The sequence below is a fragment of the Myxine glutinosa genome, chromosome 2 (genome assembly GCF_964187855.1).
Source record: "Myxine glutinosa chromosome 2, kmMyxGlut1.1, whole genome shotgun sequence".
NCBI lineage: Eukaryota > Metazoa > Chordata > Myxini > Myxiniformes > Myxinidae > Myxine > Myxine glutinosa.
This window is the reverse complement of record NC_136262.1, coordinates 225,852,412-225,872,536: the sequence shown is the minus strand read 5'-3', so window position 1 is coordinate 225,872,536 and position 20,125 is coordinate 225,852,412. Positions and strand designations below refer to the sequence as shown.

Here is a 20,125-nt window from a genome sequence, read left to right as displayed (position 1 = left end):
CTTCAGGTGAAACTACCTAAATCCAGGATCACCTCCACCAATTTGTTGCTCTTTTTTTGTTCCTGCCTGTGGAACCTTCCCTCCAGGTGTTCAAGGCAGCTGTTCATCTCAGATCATCCCCAATTCAAAGCCATTATTTTTTCTGCCCTTGTTAACCCACCCCAATCCCTCATCCTTCCAAAGCTACTACACTGGTGATGAAGGAACAAAGACAAATGTCCTTGAGTGGCCCAGTCAGAGCCTTGACTTGAATCCAATCAAAAATCTGTGGCATGAATTGAAGAGTTCTGTCCATCAACGCTTCCCATGCAACTTGACAGCTTGACCAGTTTTGTGCAGAAATGGGCAAATATTGCCCAAACAAGGTGTGCAAAGTTGGTGGAGATCTATCCCAACAGCTGCAGTTGTCAAAGATGCTTCCACCAAGTATTAACCAAGGGGGTGAACACTTATCCAACCAAGATATTCTAGTTTTGTATTCTGTCAATTTTCTGAAATTTGTAGAATTTGTTTTTCATTTGGAAGTTGTGGGTTACGATGTGTAAATAGAGGTGGAAAAAGTGATTTAATTCCAGGTGAAAGGCAATAAAAGGTCAAACTTTTGAAAGGGGGTGTGGACTTTCTATCGGTACTGTATTTGAGCCGTGTGTTATTTGCTGGCCACACCTTTAGACCCACGGGGCTCAAAATTGCCATGGAAACTGTTGACTCCCCAGGGTGGCTTTGTACTAAAATTCCCCCCTCACTCACCCCCACCTCCCACAATGTGATTCCATATACTGGGCACACCTTTTCACCCATTGAACTCACACACTTTGCATAAAGGATGTCTACTCCCCCAGGGTGGTGTTGCACTTTGCACCAACTCTTGCTCCAACCCCCCCCCCCCCCCCCCCAAGTCTCCTTTATCTTTAACTTGGATGAAGATTCAGCTCGACTCGAGTAAGCAGCAATGAGCAATTCCTCATTGACGAACTGATGAGCAATCTTTCTACTTTACATTCCACAAGTATGTCCTTGTTTTGAATGAAATGTTCAGGGAACTTGTTGTTGTATAAACAAATTCTCAAAGCTAGATTTTATAACCTCCATCCACCTTCGGTAGCAGAGGTAATGTTTTCACCTGTTTGTCTGAACAAGATGTCTCAAAGTTGTGGACAGATTCGGACAAAATTTGGTGGAGGTCGTGTATGTGTCAAGGACGAAATTAGATTTTGGTGAAGATTTCAAGCTGGATCCAGATTTATTTTTTTGGGGGGGTGATTCTTCACCATTGGGTGATGGGGCTAAAACCGACACATAGCATAACTCAAAAGGTTATGGGCGGATTTAGACGAACCTTCATGGAGAGGTGTGTGACAAGGACAAATCGATTCGATTTTGGTGAAGATCTGAATTTGGATTCGGATGAGAATTATTTAATTACCTTCACCAAAGATGGATGGTTTTGTTCACAGACGGGGTGAAAACATGATATATCAAAGCTGAGGACGGATTTGCTCGAAATTTTGCAGGGAGTTTGTGTGTGACAAAGACGAAATGATTAGATGTTGGTGAAAATCTGAATATAGATTCGGATACGATAATTGTTTAATTTAAGTGATTCTTCACCATTGAGAGATCAGGTGAAAAGCGATGATAAAACATTTTTTTAAGTTATAGAAGAGTTGGTTAGATGACAAGAACAAGACGATTAAATTTTGGTTCAGGTCCGAATCCGGATCCGGCCCATCAGTGGGTTACAAAACAAACTGTTTACCAGGCAGAGGTATGCTCTACCGAGTGCCGTTTTAGTCTTTCCTCTGCATTATGAGAACGTAACCTCTTTGGGTGGTGTTTATTAAACTGTTGCCACGACCTCTCAGAACAAAACATGCAATACGCACCTCGTTTCCTCTGCATGTGTTGCAATCAAAATGTACCTTTATTTAATATAGAATAGAATGATCGTTTTAAGGCCATTTTCCCCGCTACAGCGGAGCGGGGGTTAGCCTTGCAGGCCCCATGACAATCATGGTTCCCTGTTTGAGGCAATTTTCTTTTATGGCCGGATGCCCTTCCTGACACCAACCCTTGGTCACGCTCTTACGATGCGCAGGGATACGGTGTACCTATTCTAAATCGGAGTACACACCGTGATCATTCATCCCAGCAAGCTGGTACTCGATTTGCCGACCTCGGAAGGATGACAGGCCGAGTCAACCCCCCTGGTGTTAATTTAGCGATCGACCGGGATTCGAACCCAGGATCCTAGGATCCCAAGCCGGCACCCTAACCGCTAAGCCAACACCAGGTACCTTTATTTAATGATAGACAAATTGTTCAGTCTTCAAATGTACAGCAGAGGCCTACACAAAAAATGGTGGTGATTTTTGGCCCGTTGGAGGGAAACACGTGGCCTGGTTAATGGGCGGTGCTTGTGACGCTGGGGGGGAGGAGGAAAGGCATGGCTCGTACAATGGGTGGTGCTTTCAGGAACAGACACAAACTCACCTTTATATGCAAGATAGGTAACATCTACAAAGGTTATGTTTTTTTTTTGTTTTTTTTTAATCAGAATATAATTTTTAACCAGGAATAAAAAATAAATTAAACCTACAAACCAAGGTAATTGAGAGTTGTCTATTATGCACAGTCACACAAGCATTTTTCTTAGTCTTTATCTTGATCCAAATGATGGAACTTGTATACAATTGACATATAGGACAAGGACAGATCATCAGTACTGTGCATTAGTTACAAGGACTTGTCTGAACATAAACCATGCTTTTGAGACAGGATCTTGAACTTCCAGCATCATGTGATATCGGATCAGATGAGAACAGAACAGTCCAACAACAACTGTGATTGGATTTTAAAGAATACATTTAAAAGTCTTCATACAAAACAATCGAATGATGTCTAAAATATTCCAAATTTTATTGTTTTTGAAAACTTCACATTTCGAGTCGACAGGACTGTCGCAGATGAGGCAGATAAGATTATTTTGGAGGCTTGAAGTACAGCCGGCAACGCTCGTTAAAAACCTGGGGGGAGGAGGGTGGGTGATAATGTTACGTCATCGTTTACAATGTTTACTCTTGACCAGTAAAAGGTTGAACATCGTTTTGGTCTGGTTTCACTGCTGCTACATTTATTAGGTCGGTGTATCCCGTTGCTATCTTGGATTAAACGAACAATTAGAAAAATATTTCTCGGAAACCGCTGAATGGAAAAATTTGAAACTTGCACATTGGTCGGTGTGAACTTTGGTCGGTACTCCCAATGGGAAACAAAAGCATGATAATGATATCGGTGAAGTTGTATACCAGCCATAAATGTTTTAATCGAATGCCTCATCCAAAAAATCTGAAATTACAAACACATTATCTCTGACCCATTTGTATTGAAATATGAAATTTATGACATCATCGGTCACATGATTTGGCAGTCACATTGCATTGAAGGAAAATATTAAATATTTATATCATTGAAACCGCTTACCCTATTGATGCGAAATTTTACAAATGTCATTGAACACCATTGTTGCATAAAGTTTAAAAATGATGACATCAGTCACGTGGTTTGGCAGCCATCTTGGATAGAAAAACGAACCTTATCCGATCAACACGAAACTTCACAAACCTGATCCACGACCCACACATATGCGGAGTGCACATTTTTGATGTCATATGTCACGTGGTTTGGCAGCCATATTAGCTTGAAAGCCGATAATTAAAAAAAAAAAAAATCTATTTTGTGTTCTCGCTCTTCCAAGAGCCTCAACTTTGTATACAAAAAGAAAAGTATACCTTCCAGGTTCTGTCGTTAACAACTTCCTCCACGTTCAGCTCTGACTGGAACATCTTGAGCTGGACAAGAAAGAGAATATATCAAGAAGGAAAGTAAATGCCATAAAGCACTCACCCCTTTTCCCCAACCAATCTAAAGCAGCTGAGAAATCCAATAGCTACTAGGTTACACCATAACTCCAGACGTAGTGAACAGTTCATATCAAATATAAATTTTTTAATGAGTCCACTTCAACACAACTGTGCATCCAAAAACATCACCACCAGTAGTGTAACGGAAATCAGCAATTTTAGCCCACTTTTCACACCAAAAAAAACTCATTCACTTTCCACCACTAATTCTTGTTGACGATTGCAAGAGACTTCAGAACCACCCACGCATCGCCAGCAAAACAATTACCACTGCTCTCTGTATCCACAGCTATCAAAATGGCCAATTATGCATGATCCGAGTGTGTGATCACTTGCAATAATTTGGTTTAGTTATGTGTATGGCCAGAGCACACGATCAGATACAATTAGCTTTATGCCCAATGCAAACATCCATTCAGGTTAATGTACTCGATGGTTATGCAGAAACACACTCGATTCTGGCTGGGAGTTAACCCTCTTAGCTGGTTGTTCGTTTGTTTGGCATTTCATCGTGGTCCTCAGCCATTACAAAAGCATGGCATGCTATGTATACAAAAATAAGAGCTCTTTTTTTTGGTTTATTTGAATACGAAGTCGAGGCTCGTGTACGGGCCAACACAGAGAACATATAATAAAGGGAGTGGGAGACAAGAGGGGAAAAGAGAGGGAAGCATTTTTCAAATCTGGCCTCCAAAGCCAGTCGCCGAATGGGCATCCTCCGTCGTGCGAAGTCCTTCCTTGGCACACCTGAGCTCCTCACCACATATAAGGCTTTCCTCCGCAGCTCAATGGAACGCTGTTCCCCCTCTGGGCTGGTGCTCCTGCCTCACACCTAGCTCGTCTTCACGCTGTTGAAACCAAAGCGATCAGAATCATTGGAATCTCCCACGATGAAGCTACCTCCGAGGGCCTTTCACTTACTCACCGCAGGCAGATTGGTGGTCTTTCTGTCTTCTACCTACGCCTCTCTGGCCTTGCTCCCCCAGCTCTCTCTGGGCTCTGTCCCCCAAATATTCCTTCAGGTCGCACAAGATCTGCCTGCAACCCTCTTATGGTTAAACTGCCAAAATCAAGACTCTCTGCTCACCTTCACTCCTTCATTCCTTCATTCCTCTTTTCTCCTGCCTCTGGAACAAACTCCCTCACTCTCTTCAATCCCACTCCTCCCTCCATGTCTTTAAAACAGCTGTTCACCACCATCTCTTATCTTCCCCCATCCAAAACCTTGATCTTTTCTACCCCCGCTAATTTCACCCCAAATCCACTTCTTCTTTTTTTTTTTTTGTACACAGAGTCGAGGCTCGTGAAAGAGCTAACATTTATCAAACAAACAAGCAAACAAAGTATATAAAAATGGGAGCGGTCGACAAGATGGGGAGAGAAGGGGAGGAAGCACACAAACACAACATTTGAGAGCAGGGACATCGGGAGATGTGTGGGAGGGAGAGGGCCTGCGGGGGGGTGGGGCAGGATAGGTATAAAAACGCAAGGACACCAAGGACTTCCAGGAAAGAAGTCGGCACCTCAAAAAGTGGATTTGGGGTGAAATTAGCAGGGGTAGAAAAGATCAAGGTTTTGGATTGGGGAAGATCAGAGATGGTGGTGAACAGCCGTTTTAAAGACCTGGAGGGAGGAGTGGGATTGAAGAGAGTGAGGGAGTTTGTTCCAGATGCGGGAGAAAAGAGGAATAAAGGAGTGAAGGTGAGCAGAGAGTCTTGATTTTGGCAGTTTAACCATAAGAGGGTTGCAGGCAGATCTTGGCGACCTGTAGGAATATTTTGGGGACAGAGCACATATAGAGCTGGGGAAGCAAGGCTGGAGAGGAGTCGATAGAAGACGGAAAGAACACCAACCTGTCTGCGGTGAGAGAGTGAAAGGCCCTCAGAATCAGCTTCATCGCAGGAGATTCCAATGATTCTGAATGTTTTGGTTTCTACAGTGTTTTATTATCGGTAACCCAAGTTGTGTAGACAAGTGCACCAACAGCTCAACCTCATGGGGAACATTCTGCAAGTACTATGCTACGAGTCAATCGTGAACGGCCATTTCAATTCTGATTGGGAAATCAAAAGCCACGCCAACCAATGGAGCCTACTATATTTAATGACATCTTTTAAAAATGCATTTGCAATTAATCACCAAATGTAATCTTTAAAGACATTTCTGTTTTGATTTACCTTGAAAAATAAAAACCAAATCAAATATATATATATTTTTTAACCATAATGGAGAAAAAGAAATGGTTGAAAAGGTGTTTGATTGAAAAAAAGGAGGGAAAAAATGCCTGATTCCTTGCCTGGTGCTCAGCATTTAAAAGGAATAGAGCACAGAAGCAACCATTACATAAGCTTGATGGGCCAAATGGCCTGCATTGGAGTTCCTTGAAAGATAACTCAAATAAAGTTAAAATTCTTACTTTGAGCTGCTCATTCCGTAGTTCCTTCCTAAGTGTCAAGTCGTCATAGTCGCCAACGCGTTGATCATTCAGTTCATTAATATGCTTGGAACTCAGAGTAACGCATGCTCGGATAGCAGCAGCTCTTGTTTGGTGAGCCTCCTGCAGCTGGAACACAAAGGGTTAATCAACTTCACATTTACAATACACTAGATCATCAATAAAGTGACCAACTCGAACGGCACTCTGCAGAGCGCATACCTCCATCAAGCTGAACACTGAACAGTTTACGTTTTGTATCCCACTGATGGGCCGGATCTGGATCTGCACCTGAACCAAAATCTAATCGGCTTGTTCTTGTCACCTAACCAACTAGTTTTGTCATAACTTGTCCAGAACCTTTTGGAATATCATGCTTTATATAGTTTTTGGCCCAATTTCTCAATAGTGAAGAATCCCTTGAATTATTCAAACATTCTCAAATCTGGATCCAGATCCTCACCAGAATCGAATCAATTCATCCTTGTCACACACCCCACCTGTCCACCAAGTTCTTTCCGAATCTGTCCATAACTTTGAGATGTGCTATATATCGTTTTTAGCCACATCTCTCAGCGGTGAAGAATCAATGCCAAAACTAGAACGACATTCATTAGAGAGCATACCTCCACCAGGTGGGAAGTTTACGTTTTGTATCCCAGAGTAGACTATCCCCGGTGTATACCCCGGTTTAGAATAGGTACACCGTATCCCTGCGTGTCGGAAGAGGCGACTAAAAGGGTTGGCGTCAGGAAGGGCATCCGGCCATAAAAACATTGCCTCAAAAAGGGAACCATGACAATTACATATGGGCAGAGTACAGTCCGAAGTACCCCGTGGGGGACCTCACTCCCTCTCGTCAAAACTCAAGGTGGGGAACCCGATCGAAGCAAGGGTGGAAAATGGAAATCACTCCATTTATGACGACGAAACGTCTGATGCCCGACGTGGAGATCGGTTTCTGAGGTTTGGGATATGGAATGTAGGGACGATGACAGGGAGATCAGGAGAAGTGGTGGACATATGTTGTGTGCAGGAGCCGAGATTGAAGGGAAGTGGTGTGAGAATGGTGAAGGGTAGGCAGGGACAGAAATACAAGTTTGTGTGGCAAGGGTGCCCAGAAGGCATGAATGGTGTTGGTGTCCTGTTTTCTGAGGAGTTTGTCGACAGTGTGGTGAGTGTGTCGAGAGTGAGTGAAAGGTTGATGATGGTGAAAATGATGATTGGAAAGCTGTTGGTGAACGTCATCTTGGGATATGCTCCGCAGGTTGGTCGGAGCGATGAAGAGAAGGACAAGTTCTGGTGTGCGATAGCGAAGCTGATGGAAAACGTGAAAGATGTGGAAGTTGTTGTGGTAGGAGGAGACCTAAATGGACATGTGGGAAGGAGTATGGACGGTTTTGAGGGAGTTCATGGGGGTTACGGATATCGTGTGAGGAATAGAGAAGGTGAAAGGATTTTGGAGTTTGCTGATGTAGCTGGTTTGTTGATTTGTAATACTCAGTTCCAGAAAGAGGATAATAAGCTTGTTACATACACGTCAGGTGGGTCGACGACAACCGTTGACTACCTGATGGTGCGTAGGCGAGATAGGGGGCCCCTCCGGGACACAAAGGTGATCCTGGGGGAGGAGGCTGTTTCACAGCACCACTTGGTTGTCTGCGCCATAAGGGTGAAAGGTGCGAGGAGAGCTCGGCGGGTGAAGTACCAACCAAGAATGAAGGTGTGGAGGTTGAAAGAGGTGACAGTGAGGGAGGCATTAAAAGAGAGGCTGAGTATGGCAGAGGATGATGTGGTTGAGCTTGAAAGTGGTTGGATGTCAATGAAACTTAGTCTGTTGGGAGCCGTTGGTGAGGTATGTGGATGGACTAAAGGACCACCGAGGCACTCGGAAACATGGTGGTGGGATGATGAAGTTGGAAAGAGGATTGACGAGAAGAGGAGGAAGTTCAAGGAGTGGCAGAAGGTGAAGGGTACGGGGGGAAGAAAAGGCAGCACATGAAAGTTATGAGGCAGCCAAGAAGGCTGCAAAGAAAGAGGTAGCAAAGGCGCAGGAGGCATGCAGGAAAATGTTCGGAGAACGCTTGGATTCGGAAGAGGGTCAGAGAGAGCAGTATTCAGGATTGCAAAGCAGATAGCGAAAGAGAGGTGCGATGTTATGGGGGTGAGTTGCTTGAAGGATGAAGTGGGGACAAATCGTTGTGGACCCAGATGGAATAATAGGAAGATGGAAGAGATATATGGAAATGCTGTTGAATGCAGAGAATGAATGGGACGGCAACATAGAGAGTAACCCAGTTTTAGGACCGGCAGAGAAGATAACTGAGAAGGAAGTTGAGAAAGCGATAATAGCAATGAAGAGTAGAAAAACAGGAGGGCCGACGGGAGTTGTGGGAGATATGTTGAAGGCAGCAGGAAGATGGGGTGTGAAGAGAATGACAGGGATCTGTAATCTGGTGGTGAAAGAAGGCCGCATTCCAGTGGAATGGGAACTGAGTACCCTCGTCCCTCTATACAAGGGGAAAGGTGACCCTCTGGACTGTGGCTCATATTGAGCGATAAAGTTATTGGAGCATGGAATGAAGGTATTGGAAAGGGTGTTGGAGAGGAGGATAAGGAAGAAGGTGAAGATCGACGAAATGCAGTTTGGATTTATGCCAGGAAGAGGAACGACAGACGCGCTTTTTATTGTAAGGCAGTTGCAGGAGAAGTACATGGAGAAGAGGAAGAAGTTGTTTCTTGGGTTTGTTGATCTGGAGAAAGCATTCAATAGGGTTCCACATGAAGTAGTGCCATGGGCATTGAGGAAGTATTGTCATGGGTTAGGAGTGGAGGAATGGTTGATCAGAGAAGTGATGACAATGTACGAGAGAGCGCGCACAGCTGTAAGGACAAAGGACGGGAACAGTGGTGAGTTTGAGGTGAAGGTGGGAGTGCATCAGGGGTCGGTACTAAGTCCACTACCATTTGTAGCTGTGATGGAGGTGCTGGCTCGGAATGTAAAGGAGGGTTTACCGTGTGAGTTGTTGCATGCAGATGATCTGGTGTTGATTGCGGAAAGTATGGATGGACTGAAGGAGAAGATGAACAAGTGGAAGGAATGTATGGAGACAAAAGGTCTGAAGGTGAATATCAGAAAAACGAAGGTGATTGAAAGTGGTAAAGCATTTGGTGAGGTGGAAAGAACTGGGAGGTGGCCGTGTGCTGTGCGCAGGAAGGGTGTCGGAGTGAACTCCATTCAATGTACAATGTGCGCTGAGTGGGTTCATCAAAAATGTAGTGTTCTGAGAGGGTCATTAATCAGTGTGGCAGCCACATTCACATGTGAGGTGTGCACTGAGGGAGCTGCAGATGGAGGAAATGTTGAGTTGGATCTTGGAGACGGCATAAAGCTGGAAGGTGTGAAAACATTTTGCTACCTAGGAGACATGCTGAATGGAGAAGGTGGATCAGACTCGGCAACGGTTGCTCGAGTGAGCTGTGCATGGAAGAAGTTTAGGGAACTGAGTGGCGTGCTGACGAGGAGGGGAGTGTCGTTGAAGCTGAAGGGAAAGGTGTATTCTGCATATGTGAGAAGTGTTATGATTTATGGGAGCGAGACATGGGTAATGAACGTAGAGCAGCAACGAAGGCTGGAAAGGGTGGAAATGGAAAATGGTTCGGTGGATGGGCGGAGTATCGTTGAGAGAGAGGAAGACAAATGATGAATTGCGAAAGATTATGGGAATAGAGCCTGTGATGGATGCTGTGAAGAGAAACGGGTTGAGATGGTTTGGTCATGTGTTGAGGAAGGATGAAAGTGACTGGTTGAGAAGAGTGATGGAAATGAATGTAGAAGGGAGTGGAGGACGGGGAAGACTGAGAAAGACTTTGCTGAAGGTGGTGGAAGAAGAAATGCGGGCAAGGGGGTTTACAAGGGGAGATGCAGAAAATAAGGCAAAATGGAGAAGATTGTCATGGGGCCCGCAAGGCTAACCCCCGCTGGCAGGGAAAATGGCCTTAAAATGCCTGTTGTTGTTGTTGTTGTTGTTGTTGTTGTAGTAGTAGTAGTCGTAGTAGTAGTAATAGTCCAGAAAATCACAATACAGAATCAAATCATCCATCTACAACTTTTTGAGATATCCTGCGATATGTAGTTTTTGGCCCGATCTCCAAATGGTGAAGAAACACTTTTAAAAATTCCAGTCACCGGATCCGAATCCGCATCTTCACCAAAATCTAATCATTTCGTCATTGTCAAATACGCTACATCTCTGCCAAATGTCATCCGAATCCGTCCACAACTTTTTGAGATATCTTGTTCACAAACAAACAGACAGACGGGTGAAAACATTACCTCCATCCATCTTTGGTGGCGGAGGTAATTATGAGATCCGGATCTTCACCAAAATCTAATAATTTGGCCTCTATACAAACCAACTTGTCCACCAAATTTCGTCCAAATCCGTCCACAACCTTTTGAGATATCCTCCTCACAGACAAACAAGCAGACAGACAGACAAACAGGGGTGAACACACAACCTCCGTCCACCTTTGGTGGCGGAGGTAACTAGGAAGACAGCTGATACAGATTGCAACATGGGTGGTGCACCTTATTCTTGATAGTGACCTGCTGTCCATCACACTGAAGATCCACTCTTAAATCATATGGACTCGACACTGGACACAGGGCTGGTGTTGCATGTGTGCTGAAACATTTATTTAAACTGTGGTTTTTCTAAATCGCTACCTACTGGTCGGTGACCCCTCAGTTGCGTATCTGTTCTCAATCAGCATCCATCAAACTCTGTGTTCAAAGCATAATGTGGATGATAAGCCAGGGTGCATTTGAACAATAATCAGCGAGTGAGTCGTCGATCAGTAAAAGAATACCAAATGAAACTGATTGGTGCATTAGCAATACACATTCGGAATCCAAACAGCAAAAGTCGGCATGAAAAAGTTTAAAAGGAAGAAAGATTGAGCAAATCTAACAGCACCAACTCATGGATGAGGGAGTGGTGAGAAAAATGGTCAAATACCACTAACCCATTCACTTCTTTTCCACCTTTCATGACCTATACATGCACCCTCCCGCTTTATCTAACTCGTACTCATCGCTTCCCAATTTTTACCTTTCCTCACCACTCCTCCCAAACTCCTCGACCCACAAAGTACTTCCTTTCTTTCCTCAAAATGTAACCCATCCCACTCCCTCATGTATTTGCATTACTGATGGATACGATGGAGACAATGGGTTAAGAAAAGGGCTGACACACCCGAGTGAAGGATACAGACATATATTATAATAAACATTTTTCTATACCTTCATGTACAGCTGTTTGCACGTTGTTGTGGGGTCCACCAAAGCAGAAATAGATGCAGTAGGGACAGAGACATTTAGTTCATGGACAATCCTGTCGTCCGTGGTCCGCAATCGATTTAACATCTCCTGAGATGGATAAAAAGAAGAAAAAGATGAGTCATCCTCAAAATATTCCTCCTCGATGAAAAATAATGAATACCCCTGCCAATACATCAATGGCTCCATACATTACTCCTCCCCTCCCTTTCTCATATCTCCGGAACTTCATTTCCTATTTTCATTTCTCATCAATCCTATTACAACTCTTCCTTTTCCTCCCCTCACCTACAATGGCTCCATCCTTTTTCCATTCCTTTTTCTCATCCCACCTTCCCTCCCATCAACTTTCACACATGATTTCTTCCTGCTCACTAAATATGTAGACAGTCCATAACATACAACATCGTCAGAAAACGTGTAATTTTGAAAACTAAACATGGATCATCCATTCTTCTGTGCGGCCTAGTATGCTACATCTGTAAATAAGTAACTCCAAATGCCGGCACTGTCTGTCGTTTAAATGAATAGAGAAAAGTTTTCATTTTCATTCGATGACATCGCCATGGTATCAAATAATCATTGTTGCAAACATAATTCAAAATATTAAGTGAAAACAAACTTGTTGTATTAGTTTAATAAACATGTTTGATATTACCATCTGAGTACACAGATCAGATCATGAAACTTGCTCCATACAGAGTGTCGGTGCTGCCGAAGCAGTTTATACCACTTGGGTTACAATCCTGGACAGGTCACCACTCCGACGCAGTAAGTCAAGGCAGGAATTGGGAATTTGTTTCAGTGCTGGTGAGAGCTCGCCTACTCTTTGCAAAGGACACCGTGGGATCTTTAACGTCCATCAACTAATGCTGGTAGATAGGACACCCAGTTTAACGTCCATTTCAGCGAGAGCACACACATTGTTGAAACACCCTGCCTGCGAAACACCGGGATGATGGTTTATAGCTGGGTCGGGATTCAAATCCAGGCTACACAGCTTAGAGGCGAGTATGCACACGTCGAGGCCAACCTGCCAACATAAGTATATAGCTCAGTTTAAAATATTGATACGGTTCTGAGATTTGTAAATATGACATCATTAAAGGTTAAAGGTTTGCCCCCCATAGTTAGTCCACAAGCAACACGTAGGCCCACTTAGAGTATTAGTTATGTCATAGTATGTGTAAGAGTAGGCCATTTCCCTAGTAACATCTGCGTTGTGTAAAGAAATGAGCTTAGGTCCCTTTCATTTTGCGGCCACCCTCCAATTTCACCAATGGGCAAACTCGATCCCGCGGCCACCCTCCAATTTCACCAATGGGCAAACTCGATCCCACGCCCCCATTTTCGCTGATCCCTCCATGTGTTTCGCTGCCCTTTGTTTGCTCGAAACTAGCCCAGTAACACGAGGTAGGCCTAAGAAGAGGGAGGAGCGTGAGGGTCGAGGTGTGGCCACGACAAGCAGCACATCAGAGGCGATGACGGTAAGGGCCATCAGCCAATCAGGGCTCGAGGGGCACGGCGTGATAGGGTGTGGCAAGACGCGTCTAGTAAGTTCCAGAGGGTTCCAAGGGCGTGGCAATAAGACCCTCTGCGTGAGGCCCCCACCTCAGTTATGAGAAGAGAGAGGCAGGCGCTTGAGTCGAGGACTGATGAGAACTGTATGAGGAGGACTCGTTGGGTGAAAGAATTGCACTGTGTAAGAGGACTTGTTGGAGAGGATTTGCACGAGCACTTGGGGAATTGCAGAGCGCATTGTGACCGTATATTGAACTATTACATACGCAGCCACGCGAGTGATTAACCGCCAAAGCCAGCCCTACCGTTCGCCCTGTAATAATCCCGTGCACGCCAAAGACACGCGGAGAGCTCCTGGCCGCTGTATTCATCTTCTTTGCGGTGCGAGCTGGGGAGAGCTGCCCAGACGCCATCCCTGGACCATCAACCTGTTCGTCTGCAACCCCGTGTGAGTGTGTCTGAGTGTGAAGGGGCCCGTTTGTCCAGGGGATAAGTATAAGACTGTTTAAGGCTGCACTGTGTCTTCTTCTGCTGATCATTGTACATTGTATAAATAAATCTTGTTATTCCTTTTCTTCCAAATTCGACCGTTTCTGTGATTTCCATCATTGGGTAAGCGTGGCACGATTACGAACCGCTTGGATCGGGGTCTAGTCATTGATCACGGCTCGGGTCACGGGTTCGCTACCGCTCAGCGTATCCACCAACACCTGTGATTCGGGCGGGGCTTATTTCCTCGTTTCTGGGCAGCGCGAGTAATTAGGTATTAGTGATTAGTCCTACGACCCTACTTCGCGCTGTCCGGGAGGGACGTCATAGGTCCCGGGTCCCGTCGGCTAGTCAAAGACAAGGGGACTAACCCCCCCTTGGTAAGGGGAAAAGGCCGGCGCTGAGATCCGCAACAATATCATATCTGTGATGATTTGTCCATGTGCATGGGAGAATTCCCAATCGATAAAGCATAGCATTTGTATTTATTTATTGGCTAAGGGTCGTAATAGAGCTGACACAGACACAGACACAGACACTGAGCTTGGGGGAAGTGCTGTCACTACCGTTCACTTCCCGGGTTCCGGGATACTCTGGGTAACAGCGACGTCATAATAATGGCGCCACTTTTCTCATCGTACTCAGCAGGGCATTTCCTCAAGAGGAATTTCCTACTCCCTGTGGATGCCAACCGATGGGGATTGTCCGTGCTCTATCCTTTTAAAGCAAAGAAGCAGCACGAACCATTTTTAAAGTCTTTGGTATGACTTGGACCGGTCCATACTGAATGAATGAATGAATGATCGTTTTAAGGCCATTTTCCCCGCCAGAGCGGGGGTTAGCCTTGTGGGCCCCATGACAATCATGGTTCCCTGTTTGAAGCAATGTTTTTATGGCCGGATGCCCTTCCTGATGCCAACCCTTGGTCGCCTCTTACGATGCGCAGGGATACGGTGTACCTATTCTAAACCAGGGTACACACCATGATCATTCATCCCAGCAAGCTGGTACTCAATTTGCCGACCTCGGAAGGATGACAGGCTGAGTCAACCCCCCTGGCGTTAATTCAGCGATCGACTGGGATTTGAACCCAGGATCCTAGGAATCCAAGCCGGCACCCTAACCGCTAAGCCAACACCAGGCTATAGCACCAGGTCCATACTGGATGGGCGTTGGCTCCCAACGGGAGCTCATCCGCCCTTTGCCAGGTGTTGTTTTTGGTCCTGGCAGGGTGTCATAGTCACCCTTCCCATTAGCAAAAATAAATGTCGTGTGTACCTATGTACATGTATGTATGGTTACAGGTTACACTACACTGGATATGAAGCAGTTTGCAAGATGTCTATGATTGTGCATAAATGTGCTGGACCACATGATGCCTGCTTAACTAGTTTGGGCCTAGCATCACAGGTAGATGACAATAAGTTGCATTTCAGTCAGCCATGTGCTTTCCTCTCCATAGCAGCAAAACGTTATGCTCAGACATGTGAACGGTCAAATTTCTCCAATGGAGTACAATCAATCATTTGAGGAAAGGGGGAGAGAGGGTCTCTCGAGATATTCTGGCCTGCTCTGAGTGCTTTCTAAAGTTCTTGTCTAATTTAGAGCTGGAGGTTGAGCATAAACTCGAACAAAAATCTGTTCCAATCTGATCTATTTTATTTTGTTGCTACACAATGTTCCCACATAAGTTCAATGACATTCTTTCATACACAAACATCATTGCAAAGGATTGTGGTACGACAACATCCAGCCCACCTGTTGCTCGTTATATGCACTCTATATGGCAGTGGGCCCATCTGCAAATCAGGTTGTGACAACCATGCCTAGTGCAACAAAGGTGGCTGGATGAAGATCTTCGGGTATTGAGTTCTGGAGCCCTTGTAGTGCCGTTGAAATAACACCAGGTGGCTTGATTCAGCCTGTCATCCTTGGAAGGTTGGCAAAATGAGTACCAGCTTACTGGTAAGAGGGGCACTGCATCAGCGGCACAGCAATGGTTCCAGAAAATGATGCAACCAGCAGCCATAGGCTGCATACGAAACAACAACAAGCAGGGCGATTCATCAAGGCGTGTGCCATCCCTCGGATGGACGTGAACCTGGGAGTCCCACCTGACGCATCAATTGGTGACGCATCTCCTCCTAAAGATCCCACAGTGTCCTTTGCAAAGGATAGGTGAGCTATCACTAGCACCATGGCCAAGTTCCAAATTTATGCTCCAACTACTTCTGGGAAGGCAATGGCAAACCACCAAGTATCACCTTTGCCAAGAAACTGCTTCGACAGCACCGACACTCTTACAGAGTATGGTACTGTGCCTCAGAATCAGAATAGGCAAAGCTGCTCATCACATTGCTAATAACCTGATAATCACACAACTTGCATAATGGTTACCTCCAACTTTGTGACACTGTACTGTTCAGAATTGGAAAAGGAAAGTTATTTTTAAAAGTGAAGTTGAGGTTCATGGAAGGCCTAATTAAGTGAATATGAGTACAGTATCAGGCAAAATAGGGAGCAAGTAATCATGGAAAAGCTCAGTTGTACGTATGGGAGAGAATAGTGACTAAAGGCTGCATCAAGGGCTGGTGGGAAGACTTGGGGGTTCTCTTGACAAAATAATGGGGGGTTGGGAGGGGGTAGAGTGAACGAATGCATGTGCGCATGAAGCTATAAATATAAATTGTGGAGGCTATTGGTTTCTGGAATTAAGCGTGCGACTTGCAAGGGCAGGGATTTGGTTGAGAAAGGAACACAGCAATACCTCCAATCAGCCTGCAGCAAAACAGAAGGAGAAAGGGAAGCATGTACCCTGAGACAGCTTCCTGCTGAAAGATGCCAAAGACTCGGACAGCCTTAGATTGCACTGCCTCTATAAGGGCAAGGGAGGTAGCTGAATGGGAGGTATGGGCGGTAGCTGCACCAGCCCAGAGAAGGGAACAATGCTATCCAATAATATTATAACGCACGTTTTCATCGTCATGTTAGTTTGAAACCTATCAGTTCAGTCCAAAGACGATAACAAAGTATTTCCCCTTAAGATTATATTATCGGCAAATAATTCGACAGGATTTCGTTTTTCCACCAAGTTTGCAACTAGACGAGATGGCATCAGCCCCCGGGTCCTAAAATCCTGCCCTGTCGCTCTATCACACACTCTCTCTATTCTCGTCACCCACTCTTTTGCTCAAGGTCATCTGCCATCTGCTTGGAAATCAGCCAACATTACCGGTTTACACAAAAAATGTGCAAAAACAGATCCTTGCAACTACAGACCAATCAGCCTGCTCCCAATAATTATCAGCAAGGTCATGGATTCCATCATTGCTTCTGACATCAAATCCTTCCTCTACTCCAATGGGTCATCTCGGATCATCAATTTGGATTCAGACCAGGTCCTTCTACTCTGGACATGCTGCTTCTGCTGTCTCAACAATGGATGGAGGTCCGCAATGCCAAACAGGAAATCAGAGCAGTCTCCCTTGACATATCACGTGCCTTCGATATGGTCTGGCACCCCGCCCTGCTCACCAAACTCTCCTCCTACGGTATCCATGGAAACCTCCACACATGGCTTGCCAATTTTCTCTGCAGTCACAGTCAACATGTGGCCCTGAATGGAATTCTCTCATCTCCCCTTCCTGTCCAGGCTAGAGTTCCACAAGGCAGTGTTCTGGGCCCTGTGCTTTTTCTGGTCTTCATCAATGATCTCTCCGACTCTCTTGAAAATCCTCTCTATCTCTTTGCTGATGACTCCACTCTCTGTCGCTGCATTCCTCATCCCTTAAATCGGCAGGCAGCAGCCTCTTCACTCTCTGCAGAACTGGACAAAATCACAGACTGGTTAAACAAGTGGAACATGTCTTTCAATCCTGACAAATCTCACACTCTCACTTTGTCTCCCTGAAAAGACCATCTGGACAACCCTCCCATCTACTTTCTCAACAATCCTCTCAAAGAAGTTCTGTCACTCAAGCTTTTGGGTTTCTATCTGCCATGATCTTTCCTGGGAAAACCACATTTCCAAGCTGGCATCCAAAGCCAGTCGCCGTCTGTGCATCGTCTGTCATTCGAAGTCCTTTCTGGGCACTTCTGAGATCCTCACGACATACAAGGCTTTCATCCGCAGCTCAATGGAGTACTGCTCTTCTCTCTGGGCTGCTGCTCCTGCCTCACACCTAGCTCGGCTTCACGCGGTTGAAACCAAAGCTTTCAGAATCATTGGAATCTCCTGCGATGAAGCTGATTGTGAGGGCCTTTCACTCACTCACCAAGGCAGGTTGGTGGGCTTTCTGTCTTCTACCGACTCCTCTCCAGCCTAGCTCCCCCAGCTCTGTCTGTGCTCTGTCCCCCAAATATTCATTCAAGATGCACAAGATCTGCCAGCAACCCTCTTCTGGTGAAACTGCCAAAATCAAGACTCTCTGCTCACCTTCACTCTTTCATTCCTCTTTTCTCCCGCCTCTGGAACAAACTCCCTCACTCTATTCAATCCCATTCCTCCCTCCAGGTCTTTAAAACAGCTGTTCACCACAATCTCTTATCTTCCCCCATCCAAAACCTTGATCTCTTCTTCCTCCATTAAAACACTCCAAATCCATCTCCTTCAAATTACGTTTTCTTTCCTGAAAGTCCTAGTAGTGTCCATCCTATTTATCCCATTTACCCTGTCCTAGCAGCCTCCCTTCCACAGATCTCCTGATGTCCCTGTTCTCTACTGTTGTTGTGCTTCCCTCTCTCTCTCTCTCTCTCCCCCTGTTGTCTCCTGCTCCCTTTATTATATGTTCTATGTGTTAGCTCTTATGGATCTGGATCAAAAAATCATTTTTGGCCCCATCTCAAAGGTGAAGAATCACTTAAAATAAAATTAATAAAAATGCTCAGATCTGGATTCATATCTTCAGCAAAATCGAATCAATTCACCCTTTTCACATATCCAACGTGTCCACCACATTTCGTCGGATTCCGTCCACAACTTTTTCAGATATCCTGTTCACAAACAGACAGAGAAACAGACAGTGTTGAAAACAGGAGAGGAGTTGTGGATCCTGTAGGTTTGGAGAAGTTTATGGACCATGAATGAAACGTCACATGAAGTAGGGGCGGGCTTCGTTCGTATTGAAGTGTCTGTATGTGTGGTATTACCTCCGCCACTGAAGGTGGATGGAGGTTGTTTTCACCCTGTCTATCCCTTTGTGAAGAGGACATCTCAAAATGTTCTGGACGGATTCGGACAAAACTAGGTGGATGAGTTGAGTAAGTGACAAGAACAAGCTGATTCGATTTTGATTCAGATTTTTTTTTGTTTGTTTGTATACTGAATCGAGGCTCGTGAAAGAGTTAACATTTATTTCACAAACAAATCAACCAAACAAACAAAATATACAAAAAGAGGGAGCGGAAGACAAGATGGGGAGAGAAGGGGAAGCACACGACCACAACATTTGAGAGCAGGGAGAAGTGTGGGAGGGAGAGGGCTTGGGGGCAGGAGGCGTGGGAAGGGGAGGGGGGGTGGGGGGGGAGAGGTATAAAACACAAGGGGACAGACGTACATAAGGTAAACAGTGTAACTGCCCAAGAATGCCAGGTTGTTTGTACGAGCTGCGGAGTGGAGCAGAAGTTCGACAATTTCTAGATTTCTCTGGAAATAACTTGCAAAGTGATAATTGCTGAGATAAATGACGTCACTATTTTAAATTCAGGAATCGTATTTTGCTTTGATCCTTAAAGTGAAAAAAAAAAACAAAAAAAAAACTTTTGCCTTTTGTTATTTTGCCTTTTGTCTTGTCATCCATGATATACCTTTTAATAAAACCAATCTGTTTCGGTTTTCCTCAAACCCATAGAATCCCTTTCCATATTTTCCTCTTCATTCCCTGTCCTATTCAATTTGTTAATCTTCACCATCCCCATTTTTCCCCTATTTACCTTTCTCTTCTTGTTCTGTTACCTTTTTCATCGATTACAAGACAACGATGTAGAGCGTAATATTCAGCATATCACCGGTTATTGAAGCTCACCATGAATGCTGCCCAGTCCCCACACGCCTCTGAGGGCGCCGCCATCTTTCAAACCCCTCTTCCTCTCACACCTGACCTGACACCCAATCGGCGAAATGTCCTTGAAGCGTCTTTATGCTCGTGTAGAGTTAAACAACATTTCTGATCATTAATCGATATAAGTATCAATTTTCAAGCCAATTATCGTGAATGAAAATTTTATTTTGGAAACTTCGTTTCAATTATATATATATGAGAAGTGCTCATACACCGCCTAAATCTCTTTCATCCGTGTCGTTGATTCTTCTTTTTAGTTAAACATCACAAACGTTAAATAAGCATTGATTATATAGCGCACATACGATTAACATGTCTTTAGTAGATGAAAAAGGTTTAAAAAAAAAACTCGTTTAAT

At 44.8% G+C, this 20,125-nt stretch overlaps 1 protein-coding gene across 2 annotated transcripts; it reads right to left on the bottom strand.

Annotated features, from left to right (window-relative positions):
- Window positions 1-2,608: 2,608 nt before the first annotated feature.
- On the bottom strand, window positions 2,609-19,832 carry MIX23 (mitochondrial matrix import factor 23). Of its 2 annotated transcripts, none has more exons than XM_068106122.2 (5): window positions 19,662-19,832; window positions 11,663-11,788; window positions 6,340-6,486; window positions 3,792-3,851; window positions 2,609-3,026 (listed from the first exon to the last, which is right to left on the bottom strand). In XM_068106122.2, exons 1-5 carry the CDS (start codon window positions 19,668-19,670, stop codon window positions 2,982-2,984), a joined length of 387 nt encoding a protein of 128 aa, XP_067962223.1. In that variant the 5' UTR covers window positions 19,671-19,832; the 3' UTR covers window positions 2,609-2,981. The 2 variants fall into 2 exon arrangements, with proteins under 2 accessions (XP_067962223.1, XP_067962222.1); XM_068106121.2 differs by having other exon boundaries at window positions 19,732-19,804.
- Between the last annotated feature and the right edge of the window lie 293 nt (window positions 19,833-20,125).